This window comes from Myxocyprinus asiaticus, chromosome 40 (assembly GCF_019703515.2).
Source record: "Myxocyprinus asiaticus isolate MX2 ecotype Aquarium Trade chromosome 40, UBuf_Myxa_2, whole genome shotgun sequence".
Taxonomy (NCBI): domain Eukaryota; kingdom Metazoa; phylum Chordata; class Actinopteri; order Cypriniformes; family Catostomidae; genus Myxocyprinus; species Myxocyprinus asiaticus.
Genome location: NC_059383.1, coordinates 31,783,801 through 31,799,266, shown reverse-complemented (window position 1 = coordinate 31,799,266; position 15,466 = coordinate 31,783,801). Strand labels below are relative to the sequence as shown.

General features: G+C 37.7%; 1 protein-coding gene across 2 annotated transcripts; it reads left to right on the top strand.

Moving 5' to 3' along the window:
* Positions 1 to 1,048: 1,048 nt before the first annotated feature.
* Positions 1,049 to 14,033, top strand: LOC127430597 (adenosine receptor A2b-like). 2 transcript variants are annotated; one of them, XM_051680476.1, is made up of 3 exons: positions 1,049 to 1,267; positions 3,208 to 3,899; positions 10,824 to 14,033. In XM_051680476.1, exons 2-3 carry the CDS (start codon positions 3,562 to 3,564, stop codon positions 11,842 to 11,844), a joined length of 1,359 nt encoding a protein of 452 aa, XP_051536436.1. In that variant the 5' UTR covers positions 1,049 to 1,267; positions 3,208 to 3,561; the 3' UTR covers positions 11,845 to 14,033. The 2 variants fall into 2 exon arrangements, with proteins under 2 accessions (XP_051536436.1, XP_051536435.1); XM_051680475.1 differs by having other exon boundaries at positions 1,049 to 1,291.
* Positions 14,034 to 15,466: the final 1,433 nt, after the last annotated feature.

Sequence of the window (15,466 nt, the reverse complement as noted above, 5' to 3'; positions counted from 1 at the left end):
TATCAGCCAGAATGTGGTTTGAAGTTGTCCTGCTGAAAATGCCGAGACGTCCCTGGAAAAGACGGTGCTGGATGGCAGCATATGTTGCTCCAAACTTTTTACATATCTGTCTGCATTAATGGTGCCCTCACAGATGTGCAAGTTACCCATGACATGGGCACTGACACACCCCTGGCCCATACAGACACTGATTGTTGGACCTGACGCTGATAACAGCTTGGATGATGACGGCTGTGTTTTTCAAAAACTATTTGAAATGTGGACTCATTGGACCAAAAAACATGGTTCCACTGTTCTACTTTCCATCTGAGATGAGACCGAGCCCAGAGAAGTCGCCAGCGCTTCTGGACAGTGTTGATGTATGGCTTCTGCTTTGCATAGTAAAGTTTTAACTTGCATCTGTGGATGCAGCGGTGAATGGTGTTGACTAACAAAGGTTTACTAAAGTATTCCCAAGCCCATGTTCATGATCTCTATTACAGATGAGTGATGTTTTTTAAGACAGTGATGTCTGAGGGATCAGAGATCATGTGCATTCAGAAGTGGTTTTCGTCTTGCCCTTTACGCACCAAAATTTGACCAGATTCCTTGAAGGTTTTAGCTATATTGTGCACTGTAGAAGGTGACATGCCCAAAATCCTTCCAATTTTTCTTTGGGGAACATTGTTCTCAAAGTGTTGGATTATATGCTGAAGCATCTGTTGGCAAACTGACAAGTCTCAAACGATCCTTGCTCTTGAAGGACTAGGCTGTTACTGGAGGCTCCTTATATACTATGTATTATGTGGTGTTTTCAAATGATCAAAGGGTGAATATAATTTAGAAATTACTACTTTTTGTTTTTATTAGCATTTTTCATACTGTTCCAGCTTTTAAAATTGGGGTTATATTAATGTAACCTCTCTTCGTGAAGATTTTTTATTAGATCAGAACACAAGTCTCTCTCTCTCTCTCTCTCTCTCTCTCTCTCTCTCTCTCTCTCTCTCTCTCTCTCTCTCTCTCTCTCTCTCAAAGCGCGCTCTTATCAAATGAAAGTGGCCACCGCAACTCCACTGTGCACAGAGAAAGGGAGCCACACCACTGACCTTTTACTCGATCAATCACGTTCAAAGTATTTTAGAAGTGTACATTTTATTTTGTCAGGCTAATAAGGACATTTTTGCATGAGCTGACTTCTAACCTAGCTCGCGATGTGCGTACATTAATCAAGCTTTGCTATTAGAAACACAGAAACGACTGGACGCCTGCGGAGAGACCTACAACTCAGGTGCGCAACGGAAACACACTCAACGTGAGTAATTTTGTCACAACTACTCACATGTACCTATCTGCATACGTTTTTGAGAAATGGGTATTGTAGCAAAATATATTAATTACGAAACAGAAATGCAATTTGCACCCTTTTGTGTTGAGTTACAAGCTATATCTATATTTAGCTTTATTTTAATAACTGTTTCAATTGTCTCAAAACTAAAATTGCTGACTTGGTTTCAGTTTCAAATAACCACTTCTGTATCAGCCGGCCATGTGCGGCTGAAATGCTGTCACAACAACATTCTTCCACAAATGTCTGATAAATAATTCTAATGAAGCTTTTTTGTTGCATAAGGTAGGCTATTTCAACACTCATCTAAGTTATATCTGTGGAGTCTTTTTTTCTTAAAAAAAAAAAAAAAAAGGGTTACTCTAGTAAACCAGTATATTTCTCTGTTTCTAAAGATATTTCATTCACCACCCAACCAGCTGGCAAACCACTTGGATAAGTGGCAAAACAGCTTAAGCAAGAAATCTGTCTTGAATAATGTAACTCTTCAATGGTTTTGATAAGTGCATCTTCACAGCGACATTCTGCCACATCAGACTAAGTTGGAGGAGATGCAAGAAGCTCACTAATGCTTCATTTTTATTGTGCATGAAGGGCTAGGACCATGTTGACTGGAACAGTTCTTTCAAAGATAGGCGTTCATGCTTATCATAGTCCCGAACCCTTAATATCATTTCCTCTCTTTGAAATGAGAGCAGGACACACTTGCTGAGCATCTGTCAAATGCAGTATTTCCACACACCCCACCCTTTTTTTAACAAAGACATGCATGATGTGAAGCACCGGGTACATTCTCCCCACCAGACATCATGCTTGATGTTATAATTCATAACAGTTCAGCAAGTTTTTGGAAAGTACCCCCTGCGACAACATGTGCTCCTATTAATGCACAGGAAGTGTTTTGTAGAATAGCTCTTGCTGATGCAAAGTTGTTAAAACGTAATGTGCGAGACCAGCACATTGGAAACAGCTTGTCATTGAGGGAGTCAACTGCCATACCATAGTCACGCTCTGGGCTATAAAAAGCAAATAGCAACTCCGAACCACAGAGAAAGAATGACTGTGACTTTAATCATCACATTTTTGTGCCTGATCAAACAGGCTAGAAAGATAAGAAATATCTTTAAAATACAAGATAGTGTAGCTTGGAAGGCATGGTCAGTTACTCAGTACTTTACAGATAGACACACAAAAAAACACAATAAGGAGCCCAAAAGGGTCAGAGGATTGAGAAACGAATTTAATTAAACTACAACCAGAATAACATTAGAACCTACAGCCAGCATGTTTTGGATGGCTTTGTATTTTCAATTCAGGCTTAATTCAGGCCTAAAACACAGAGAAATCTGTTATTTATGATATACTGTAGAATAGAGGTAGACTGATATATCAGTGCCGAAAGTTGTTTTTTGGAACTATCAGTTATCGGCAAAAATACATACCAATAGTTGCCAATAATTTTGTTTCTTATTCCTCATTTTTGTTATTCCTCATCAATAAACCTCATCTGAAATCGGCTATATACACACAAAACTCTTCAACCTGTAATATAGACTAAATTATTTAAACATTTTATTTGATAAAAACAAAAGATTTACTCATTTCTAAATGAATCCCCCCAAAAATCACAAGCAGAGTCATGTGAATGGTACAAAATAAAACTGGTTCTACACTCCTAAGCCAATTAAAGGAACAGGCTTTGCAAAGTTCAACTGTACAAATCCTAGAAACTGGTGGAGGAAGTGTCAGCCGTTTTTTGTAAAAATAGCAGACGTGCGCAAATTTTTCATTCGTATTTGTGGAGTCTTTCTTAAAATAAAACCTTATTGTTGGATTTGGCCTGGCTGATCTTTTATTGTGTGATATGATTGTTCTCTTTGCAGGGTAAGAAGTCCCAGTGAAGGTCTACTGTAGCTTCTCCACTTATTTTTGCGTTCCTTTAAGACTTTCGATGGAAGTGAGCTGGACTTAAGGGACAGACCGGTGAATGAGTAAATCAAGATTCAAGGAATGGTTTTACCACTGACCATGCAGTCACAACAGTGACCTCCAAACAGCTGGTGCCAGGACCTTTCTGACCATCCTCTCCACAGATAAAGTTATATTTGGTGAGAGAACGAATTGGCTTGGTTGGACTGGCTTTTCTTCATTCCTAATGCAAGAGCCATTGATTGGAAATCCAGCTGGGCAATTATCGGTAACACAACTATGTGTGTCCCTGAAGATGTCCTTTCACTATGGTTGATGGCACCATGTCTTCTCTCGTCTACATTGTTCTCGAGCTGCTGATTGCGGTGTTGGCCGTAGTGGGCAATGTTCTAGTATGCTGGGCTGTCTGCCTCAACACTAACCTCCAGAGCATCACCAACTTCTTTGTGGTGTCATTGGCCGTGGCAGACATTGCGGTCGGACTTCTGGCCATTCCTTTCGCGGTCACCATTAGCACGGGCTTCTGTAGTCACTTTCACGGATGTCTCTTCATCGCCTGCTTCGTACTAGTCCTCACCCAGAGCTCCATCTTCAGTTTGCTGGCCATCGCTGTGGATCGGTACATCGCCATCAAAATCCCGCTGAGGTGAGTGAACGTTGAAGGTAGAAAGGACTTTTAGCAAGAAGATTACCGATCACATAGTTGCTTGAGAGAACAGATGACAGTAATTTACATAGAGTTGCCCCATGTTGTTTCAAATCTGTATGAATGTAAGTCTGAAATTGTGCACTGCATTTAAGGATGGACACACTGCTCGACCGGGAAAACACAGCATACTTTAGGTATGCATGCTTGCAAATAGTATGAATAGTTTTGACAAACTTCATCCGGGAATGTGGGCATTGTCCCGTGACCTGAATATATGACGTAATTACAACAACCACGAAAACTTATGTACTTTGGTTTGGTTAAACAAGTACCATTTAAGCACAAGGAACAAATTTATTGGTATATATAGCACTTACAGTTGAAAAGAGCCATCTGATTCGGGGTTCTCCATCGTTGTTTTTTAATCCAGCATTTGAACGTAACATCTCCTTGGCTCCAAAGTGATTGTAGTATTGTAAAGTGTTCAGTCTATGCGCACTTCTGAATCTTACTGCAAATAGTAGGTCATCTTGGTATTTCTCCATTACTGTTTTATAGTGATGAGAAGATCGGATCATTTTACTGACTTGGATCTTTGAATCTCATTCAGCAAAATGAACGAATCTTTAACCTTTTTGACTTTTTCAAGTCATTTCATTTATTAGTCACGTGACAGCCGTATAGGCTCTACAGGAAACAGAACTGATTAGTTCATCTCCTGTCTCGGTCTTTGGATCTGAGTCTTTCGTTCATTTGTCATGTGACCGGTACTAGGCTCCACATAGAAGACAAACGATGTAAATTTTTCTCTTAACAGCTTACAGTTCATTGTGTTGCAGCTGTTTGTATCATGATAAATACATGTAGTGACAATAAAATACATTTTAAATTCATAAGAATTGTCATAATGAGCTATTTTCATGTATTTTATGCAGGAAGTGTTTACAAGATATTATCTGCCAAGTGTAAAATTAAAGTAAAATGGTCTTATATTACTATCAAACGGGAAATTCTTTAAGGCATACTTGATTTGGGTCTACAGTTCAAAATAAGGACATAAATATTACCGCAAGAGGATGCATCATGAGGGAAAAATAAATGACAGTTTATTCAAAATCAGTTCAGTAGTCAAGTCAATAATATGGGGTTTTGAGCTTTTATGAGCTTTTATAGTCAATGATATTTTATGAAGAAAAGATCAAAGTTGTAAAGTTTGGGACTGGGCTTGAATTTAATGCATCTTGCTTTATAAATATTATTTTCCCCATCATTCTGAGACTACTTGTTCTTTTGTGTCATATAAAAGATTAGTTCAAAATGAACGAATCGTTCATGAACGACCCATCACAACTGTTTTATGAATACTGAGGATTCAGACATACTATTCCACTGGAATACTGTTTTTGGCAATAAAGTATGCATATTCTGATGCAGCTTTAGTGACCATTTTTATTGCATCTTTTTTCCGTTCAATGAAAGTGAATGGTGATCGAGGCTAACAAAAAACTCTTTTGTCCCCCATTGCATTGTATAGCTAATATACAGTAAGTGTAGTAATGTTCACGTTAACACGTTATCTTGTATTAGCCTACCATATATAGCCTACATTAATGGTTATTTGTTTTATTTGTGTACTATAATGTGTTTTTCTGTGTACAGTGAAATTGCTTCAATCAATTGAAATTATTTGATATCACAAGAAAAAGGCACCACCGACAGCAGTAAAAGGCAAAAAAAAAAAAAGAAAGAAAGAAATTTTTTTTTTACAGCACACAGTTGTCCAGCATCTGCAAAGACGAGCATCAAAAACTTGCACGGGTGCATTAACATGCAGTATTTATTAATTGCATTAATTAAATCAAATATATATATATATATTTACGTTTAGCAGGGAAATACATTTACAGTGCAAATAATGGTTCCTCCAGGAAAAAAGGAGCGTTCTGATTGGTGGATCAGTTTAGTCGGACTGTCTGCCTCCCCCAGCTCCTTGCGCATTTAGGGAGAATCTCTGAACACTTTACAAAAAATAAATAAATAAATAAAATACATTCACTCAGCGGTGCTGCGGCATCACGTCAGTAGATTGAAAAAGTTCCGGGTCAAAAGACTACTCGATGTTCTGGCGGCCATACGTATCATCACTTATTTTAGGTGGGCATATGCAAAATCCCAAGAAAGATAGGTAGGTATATAGCATATAACTGCGTATGCCCTAGACTACACTACTGGTTTGGAACAACATGAAGATGAGTAAATGATAAGAGGTTTTTCATTTTTGGGAAAACTATCCCTTTGACAACCAGGCACTAAAAACAAAATGTTTGTCATTTCAGTTCGCTCTGAGCAGAAACTGTTTTTTGTTTTGTTTGTTTGTTCTGGTTTTGGCGTTTCACTACCTCCATTCCAATTGGTAAGTGGCAAGAACGAAACTTTTTTTAAATAACAGTACCAGTACTATGTGCTGCTAAGGGTGGGTGATATACCAATTGCAGTGTTACCAGACCTCTCAAGAAAAAAAAGGGGCCAGGTCTGGATAAACAAGCTCAAAATAAGGGACTTGCCTCAACCAAAATAACTGAACAAAAATAACTGAAAATAAAAAAATATTTTTTTTCCATGTGGGTAAATTATCAGCACAGAAATCATAACAAGCATTATACAGTAGCCTTTATAAAATAATGTCTTTTTCAATACATGTACTGTTAATAATAAATAAATCCCAAAAATATTTCAAAAATACACCTGGCCATCTAAAATCAGTTTTTGGCCAAAATCTCTCCTTTCTGCATGCATGCACATGCTGCTTGGGCGTGTTTGGACTAAAGGTAATTTTATGCGGGCCGAATTATTTTATTTTAAACATTTAATAATTATTTAATTATTTTATTTTAAGTATTGTATTTAATTACAGATTTGTTTCTCAGTCAGAACCAGGCAGCATCAAATCTGTATTAATGCATCATATCTAACTATAATGCAGTGAAGACGTGGAAACAACTGAGAAATGTACTTTTTTACCTCAATATTTTTCCTTGCCTTTATTAAGAGTGCATGTACCACTATAAGTAGTATTTATATATAGTTGTATAAAAAGTTATCTTCAGCATGTCACAGAAGGCTACATCTACAATGTGTATTAAAGGCAAAGATATGTGTGATGCAGCTTCCTTCAGAATCAAAGCACGTTCATCATGTTCTATTAAAAAGAGAGAAGCCTCTTTTTTGGGCAACAGAAAGTGGTGTAGTTCCAGAAAAATTTCTATGATAAACAGTTTAGACTTTGGCTTCGTGAAAAAAATAAAAAAATAAAAAAATTATCGAAAATGAAATTAACCGGTTATTTTATTTTTACTTATTTTTATTTTCTCCACTTTTCTCCCCAATTTGAAATGCCCAATTCCCAATGCGCTCTAAGTCCTCGTGGTGGCGTAGTGACTCGCCTCAATCCGGGTGGCGGATGACGAATCTCAGTTGCTTCAGCGTCTGAGACCGTCAATCTGCTCATCTTATCACATGGCTTGTTGTGCATGTTACCGCGGTTAATTTGTGGTACAAGTACCATGGTTGTTAAAACCATAGTTCCTACCAAAATAATACGCGCTTATGAAAGTTTGCCATGTTTTTTACTATAGTCAAATTGCAGTAAATGTTTTTTGGTAGGAACCATTGTTTTAAACACATATGGTACATTACTGCAAATATCATGGTTAAAATGTAGTTACTGTGGTAAAACCATTGGTTAGTGCGGTTTTAAAACAAATACTGTAATACAAATAATTGTGAGAGAACACAAAACTGTGAGGGAACGTATATCTATTTAATTAAAAAAGGATGCCAGCATTTGTTTGAGCATGTTTTTGTGTATTGTGTGTGTATCTGTGTTTTGCATATAGACTGATCGACTCCCTCTGACTTTCTGATAATGATTTTACGACGAGCACAATGTGCATTGCAGGTCTTTTAGATACATGTAGTTAGTTTCCCTTTTAACTGCTCTTTCTGTCCATGCAATGAAGGAATTTTTTACATATATTACCAAATAATTTTTTACATATATTAAGCAATTTCTTATAATACAGCCAAATCAGTAATCAATATACAACATCTGATGGCACAATGCTGCAATATAGTGAAATGCAAAGCAGCACCAATTTGCATAATATGCAAACAGCAAAGTATAATAATATCTTGGCTCAGTGCCAGTTACCTCAACTACTGTCCGTAAACTTAATTTACAGAAAACATACAGTGCCAGTAAATAGTTTGGACACACTTATTTATTTATGTCAAGATTATTCAATGTTTTTTTTGTTTGTTTTTTTTTTGTATTATATTATAAAAATGTTTACAATTTTCCACATTTTAGAATAATAGTAAGTTTTGGATTTATACAGTCACCACAACATTTTTAAATCAAATCCATATCATATTCTATCTAGATTATTTAAAGTAGCCACTATTTGCCTAAATTGCAGCTCTGCAAACTCTTGGAATTCTCTCAACCTATGAGGTGCCACCTGGAATGCTTTTGCAACAGTTTGAATAAGTTACCATATATGCTGGTCACTTGTTGGCTACTTTTCCTCCACACTCTGATGCAACTCATACATTTAAAAATAATCTTAAATTTAGAATTTCTTAAAGCACTTAAGCAAAAGCCTTTAGATCAAAGGTCCTTAAAGGGATAGTTCACCCAAAATTAAAATTCATGTTGTTTCAATCCCTGATGATTTTCTTCTGCAAAACACTTAGGAAATGCTAGGGAGAATGACAGCCTCAGTCACCATTCAATTACATTGCATCTTTTCCATACAATGAAAGTAAATGGTGACTGAGGCTTGCCTTACATTTCTTTAAGATCGTGAGAAACATGCAGTGAGTCAGGTGTGTCTGTACAAGTAACCAGTCTGTCTTAATGCGGTCTTAAACCTGGGAATTTTGGCACTCCAACTAATCATTGTAATGATTATTCTAAACTGCTGCTCCAGCACTACTTAGCAGCACTTTTTCGAAAATTGAAAGGTGTGGGACTTTACCACCTGCCCACATACAGGGTGTGATACATGTATCAGCTCATGGTGTAGATTGAGGAGCTCTAAAGCAATGTGCGAGGACAGCAGTGACTGCAAATGCCCTGGCAGGTGTTGATTGCATAAGGTCTGCTGGCTCCCAGTCTCTGTGGGTGTGTGAATGAGGTACCAGTAGTACTGGAGCCTTCTAAGTCCTCTGGGTTTAATGAAACAGCCACTGTTGTTCTTGATGGGCCAGATATAAGCCCAAGGATTTTTGGAACAATTGATGCTCGACCAGCGTTTCCAACTGTTGCTCTTGGCAAAAGAAAGATGTTGCAGTGCCGTCTGCACGACGGGATGTTTAAAATGCGAGAGCAGTGGTGGTGGCATTTTTCACAACTGCATTTCAGACCATTTGTAAACATATACAGTGGCTAGTATGCTTTATATAATTTGCCTCTTTTGAAGTTTTGAAATTAAAGGGATTGTTTACCCGCAAATAAATGTATGTCATAATTTACTCACCATCATGTTGTTCCAGACCTGTATGACTGTTTCCTCTCTGGAACACAAAAACAGATGCTAGTCAGAATTGAAGCCTCAGTCACCATTTGTGGAACATTTTTGTGTTCCATGGAAGGAAGAAAGTCAGATTTGGAACAACATGAGGGTGAGTAAATTATAACGGGTCATTTTTGGCTGAACCATCCCTTTAATACATTAATTTCACCCTGTTCTGTATGTTTTTGTTGTTTGATTAATAGTCAAAATTTCACTGTTTAATTGAAAGCATTTGTAGCATATTGTTGATAATCACAAACAAATATTTAGACTAGTTTCTTGTTTATTTACAACAAAAAAAGCTAAAATTACGGTAACAGTAAGGCACTTCAAATGGAAATAAATGGAGCCAGTCCATTAACGTTAAATTTCTCTCTGTTTTAAAAGTATAACCTCAAGACATTATTAGTGTGAACATTATTCTTAGTGTGACAAAATGAGAGGGTTACCAGCGTTACAGCATTTACCAGCATTTTACTGTTACAACAACAAAGTAGTAATACTGGATATAACTTTCACACAGACAAGGTTAGAAAGTGATTTTAACACATTAAATCATGTTAATACATATAATGTTTACGTCTTCTTGCATAACTTTAGAAACAGTGTGTATTTCAACGTTGATGGACTGGCTCTATTCACTTCCATTGTAAGTGCCTCACTTTTTTTTAAACAAGGGACCAGTTGAAATAATATTTTGGTGGTAATAAATACTATGCCACTAATGCTGTTCATTTCCTTTAATTTATCACTATACTATTATTCATAGTAAGTCATGTTGAATCATAACAAAATGATGTGGACAACTTTTTTATTCTCCCCTTTTCTCCCCAATTTGGAATGCCCAATTTCTAATGTACTCTAAGTCCTCGTGGTAACATAGTGACTCGCCTAAATCCGGGTGGCGGAGGACGAATCTCAGTTGCCTCTGCGTCTGAGACCGTCAATCTGTGCATCTTATCACATGGCTTGTTGAGCACATTACCACGAAGACGTAGTGTGCGTGGAGGCTTCACGCTATTCTCTGCGGCATCCACGCACAACTCACCACGCGCCCCACCGAGAGCGAGAACCACATTATAGCGACCACGAGGAGGTTTCCCCATGTGACTCTACCCTCCCTAGCAACCGGGCCAATTTGGTTGCTTAGGAGACCTGGCTGGAGTCACTCAGCATGCCCTGGATTCGACTCCAGGATTGGTAGTCAGCATCAATAATCGCTGAGCTACCCAGGCCCCAATGTGGACAACTTTTAATGTTCGTTGTTAGTTCATGTTAACTATTGTGTTAACTATTGTTAATGTATTCAACCTTATAATAAACAATTTTTTTTTGTCTTGTTAAGGTACAACAGTCTCGTCACAGGCCGAAGAGCCAAAGGCATCATTGCGGTATGTTGGATATTCTCAGGGGTCATTGGCTTGACACCCATGCTGGGCTGGAACAGACGTGTCACAGCGGGAACCAACAGCTCCTGTCCTCAAGGCATGATGGAGTGCCTGTTTGAGAAGGTAGTCACCATGGGTTACATGGTTTACTTCAACTTTTTCGGCTGCGTTTTGACACCGCTGGTAGCTATGCTGGCGATCTACGCGCGGATCTTCATGGCCGCCCGTCGCCAGCTGAGGCAAATGGAGATGAAGTTGGTGCACGGACACGCACATGGTGAAGGAACTTCCTCCCGATCTACACTGCAAAGGGAAGTCCATGCAGCCAAGTCTCTGGCCATCATAGTAGGCCTCTTCGCCATTTGTTGGCTCCCTTTACACATCATTAACTGCTTCACACTGTTTTGCCCACAGTGCGACCGTCCCAAGGACTGGATCATGTATCTGGCCATCATTCTTTCACATGCCAATTCAGTAGTCAACCCATTCATATATGCCTACCGAATACATGACTTCAGGCTCACCTTCCGAAGAATCATCCGACAGCACTTTCTGGGCCACGACAATAGACTGGCCAGTGGCAATGGTGGCATGGCTATCTCTTCTGCTGGTAACAGTGTGATTGAGACTTATTGTAGTACTGTGTCCAATGGCTATATGCAGGACACCAGTCCAATCTGCAGCATGATTTCCTGCAATGAGTTTGGAATTACAAAGGAAGTACACTCCAAAATCAGCCAAGTGAGGCCACAAACAGAATTCCAAGACATAGATTACAGTTTGAATGGACACCCACATTCCATTCCTGCAAATTCAAAGCAGATTTTCTCATTTCAGACTGGGAATGAAATACTATCCACCAGGGACCATGAAGAAATCATGAGTGTAAAAGACTGTAGTTCTATTAGTAATGTACATGTCAGATATCTGTTGCCCACAAGGACAAGCAACTCGTCCAATCTTGCAGAATTATCATGACACAAATTTCTTTCATGATGGAACACAGGTATCCTGCTGAAAATACACTAATGGTATGTTGACACCCTCTTTCTATTTAACAGATTTTTCAGCTATACACATTACTAAGAGGTACATGAAATCAAGCATACAGCCTTGCAATCTCTTAGACAATAATTTTTAGTAGAATTGGCATGACAATGGCCTCGTGCGTAAAGTAAGGTCCATAAAAAATTGTCTCCTGTGGAAGAACTTGACTGACCGACACAAAGCGCAAACAGAGGCTTGTTTCATTCTTCAAAAAGTATTCACTGATTTTCAAAGAATGTGTTAGTTGACCACATTTACAGTACTACCAGGGTCAGGAAAGGTAAAACTGCCTGAGGATCAGTGATTGATGATATGTGTCCTCAACCATCCCTTTAGATGCAAGTTCCGGGAGTTTTTTTTTTTTTTTACTTGTCTTTGCAGTTAAACACCCCTTATGGTGTGGGGTATGTTTTTAGATTTTATTGAAGAGCAGTGGTTCTCAACTGGTGGGTTGCAGGTCTTTTCTTTCATGGACAAAATTTAAAATACCAATAATAAAGTGTCATTAACCTTATTCACAGCAGCGCCATCTTTGATTTTTGATGGAAATGACAACAAGGCTGTGAGGGATAGACTTACAGTCTCTTCAGTAGGCTGTTCTGCAGTCTAAAGTGTTTTTGGATCATTCCGCAGACAAAACATTTATAAAATATCTGTCCAAGAACATCCAGTAGACAAAAAACTCCAGACAACATGAGTTGTGGCAAATCAGATGGGATCTAGGAGCTTTATACAGCTTTATACCGTGTGATTGATTGAAAAGTTGGTAAGTCTATCCCTCATAGCCTCTTCATTCCCATTCAAAATCAAAGATGGCGCTACTGTGAATAAGGTCTATTCAATTTAAAGCAGTGGTTCTTAGGGGGGGGGCCACTGAGGTATTGTAAGGGGGGCACAGAAGACTGCCCTGCCCTGTTCTCAAATCTTTTTCACTTACATTCAAATTTGCCTCAAATTTTAAATTTTAGGGGTGAAAGTTTTTCTTGTTGTAAGGGGGGCATGACCCCCAAAAAGTGAGAAACACTGCTTTAAAGAATTGTGTCCAATTAATCGCTACAGTATTTTGGTGCAAATTCATCTGTCAAATTAGGCAGAATCCAACATACACAGGTTGTGTGAAATGTCTTCATCCTCACTGAAGAAAACCATGAACTAACAGGAAATGTACCATAGTACATTAAAGGGGTCAAATTTTCCTTGATCGTTTGATATATAAGATGTAGTTGTACTATAAAAACACACTATAAGTTTCAGAACTCAAAACTTTCTCCTCACTGCAAAATGAGCATTTGTTGAATGCAAAAATGACTCGTTTTCAACTTCCTCCACATTGTGATGTTACACTGTGTTAGATATTTGCATCTGACTGCCTCCACAACAACATATCAGTGCCTACTTTACCTTATTAATTTAGTAGCCCACCTAGTAGCGGTGAGCACTGAGATGGCAAGGAGAGAGCAGGCCAGTCAAGAGCAGAGAGCCAATCATAACAGTGGGCATTTACTGTCAAGTCTTAAAGGAGAAGCAGCACCAAAACCGATCATTTCTGTCAGAGGGTCATGATGAGGATGAAAAATTATCATGTTTTACAAATATATGACTGTTGCTTGTGCAGGAAACTTTACTAATATTATAAGTGAGTCTCAAGGAACATATTAAAATAATAAAAAAAGGCATGTCATGGCCCCTTTAAATCTGGGTTACTTACTGTGTGTGTTGGGTCACTACTTTATGTACTATGTAAAATCTGGATCCTGAAGCAAAGCCAGTTGGGAACCACTGTTGTAGAGAATTTGCAAAGCTATCATATTCCTTAGGAACTTAAAAGTGCATTGTTCCCTTTCAACAAGGAAGAGGTCTAATGGATTAAATCAATATTCTGGGGAATTCAGTTAAATCTATTATGACCATGCCATAACAGACCTAGATGTGTGGCATGTTTACAAGATGTTTCACCTTTCTGTGCATTGAAGTCCAAGCCTGTGAGAGCCTTTGTTGTGCTTTTAAACTTGTTCTAAACGTAATTGTACAATACTGCCTGTAAGCATGTGTTACTGTTTTTAAAATGTACAAAATAAAAACATGTAAACAGAGTTTGTTTTAAAGAGTAAACAAAAACATATTTTTTGTCTATTGGTTTTTGCAGATATCTGTAATCCTTGATGACGGTTGGTTTAATTATGCACTGTCTGCAGTGTCAAAGTGGACTTCTCACTCCAGAAACACTCAAAACATGGACTTTTGATACTCGAACTAATGATTGAATTTCCCAGAACAATACACAAATAGTATATTAAATGAGCAATCTTTGGGAATAGATGTTTTTATTATACAACACAACATACTGAACTGGTATCATAAAATTCTAAGAGGATATAGAACACTGCTGTATAGTGCACAAACACAATCACACACTCTTTTACACAGAGCAGCTGTGATTGTATTTACCAAGATACTGCTGACGCCAATGGCTAGCCTAATGCAATGGAAATCATATGAAGGGGCATTTGATGATGCCTTAAACTACCATTACACTTCCCTTTTTCCTCATTAAACAGCTCTAGGGTAGGAAGAACCTGCATTAAAACAGTCCTCCCACCATAATACAATACAGGCACTTGACACATGGTCTGAGAGCCGGCATTTCTGGGCACGCAGTACAGGTCTGTTTATAGAAGGCGCAAGTCTAGTGCCCATTCATTAAAATGGAACAAGTGAGTTAGACTATGAGCTTTCTCAGAAAATGTTCTTTCTGATACCCTTGGTCAATATTGGCTCTGTTTTTGGCCTACACTGAGGGATTATTGACCTACACAGAAATATGGTGTCAAATGTTGTAGCTGTAACTATAAGTGTTGTTTCAGACTGATTGGTTAAAGGTCATGGGGAGTCCAGGAATGTTTATAATAAGAAGAATTACTATTGCTATTATTATTATTATTATTAACCCTAATACTACACTAAAACAAATATTCATTTCATTTTAATGACAAAATTCCATCAAATTAAATTGCACAATCTTTAACTAAATTAAATCGATAAAACTTTAATAAATGTAAGTTTTATTACATTAATTTTGTTTAGGATTTCACGATTCAATTTGATGGAATTTTGTTATGAAATTGAAATGTGAAAATCTTAAAAATAGGCACATTTTTTTTTTTTTTTTAGTGTAAAGGTTAGGGGTTTGTTCTCTAACCTTAAGTATGAGGAGCAATAATAATACTAACACTTTCCTTAATAATAATAACAAAATTTGTAAAATAAGAAAGTTTATATGTCTTCCCATTTAGTTGTTTTTCCCATTGAGAATCTGCAATATGTCTAGCAGTAAGTCAGGCTATATTACTTGAAATCAGTTGGTTTGTTGATTAGAAAAAAACAAAATTCAGCCAGCTCAGCTCTGGTATGGTTTGGTTTTATGTGTTTTGTTGAGAGCAATTTTTTTTAAATGATACAAATTCCCTTTAAACAAACAACTCTACAGCCGTAGTCCTACGCAGTGATTTATGTTCTTCCATCAAGGATGCTTGTCTAGTGTAAATCAGACTGA

Bases quoted from the DNA above. Each gene is read 5' to 3' on its own strand.
- LOC127430597 (XM_051680476.1), top strand. From the start codon at position 3,562: ATGGTTGATGGCACCATGTCTTCTCTCGTCTACATTGTTCTCGAGCTG. The intron at 3,900-10,823 runs GTGAGTGAACGT...TGTCTTGTTAAG, and splicing joins GCCATCAAAATCCCGCTGAG to GTACAACAGTCTCGTCACAG.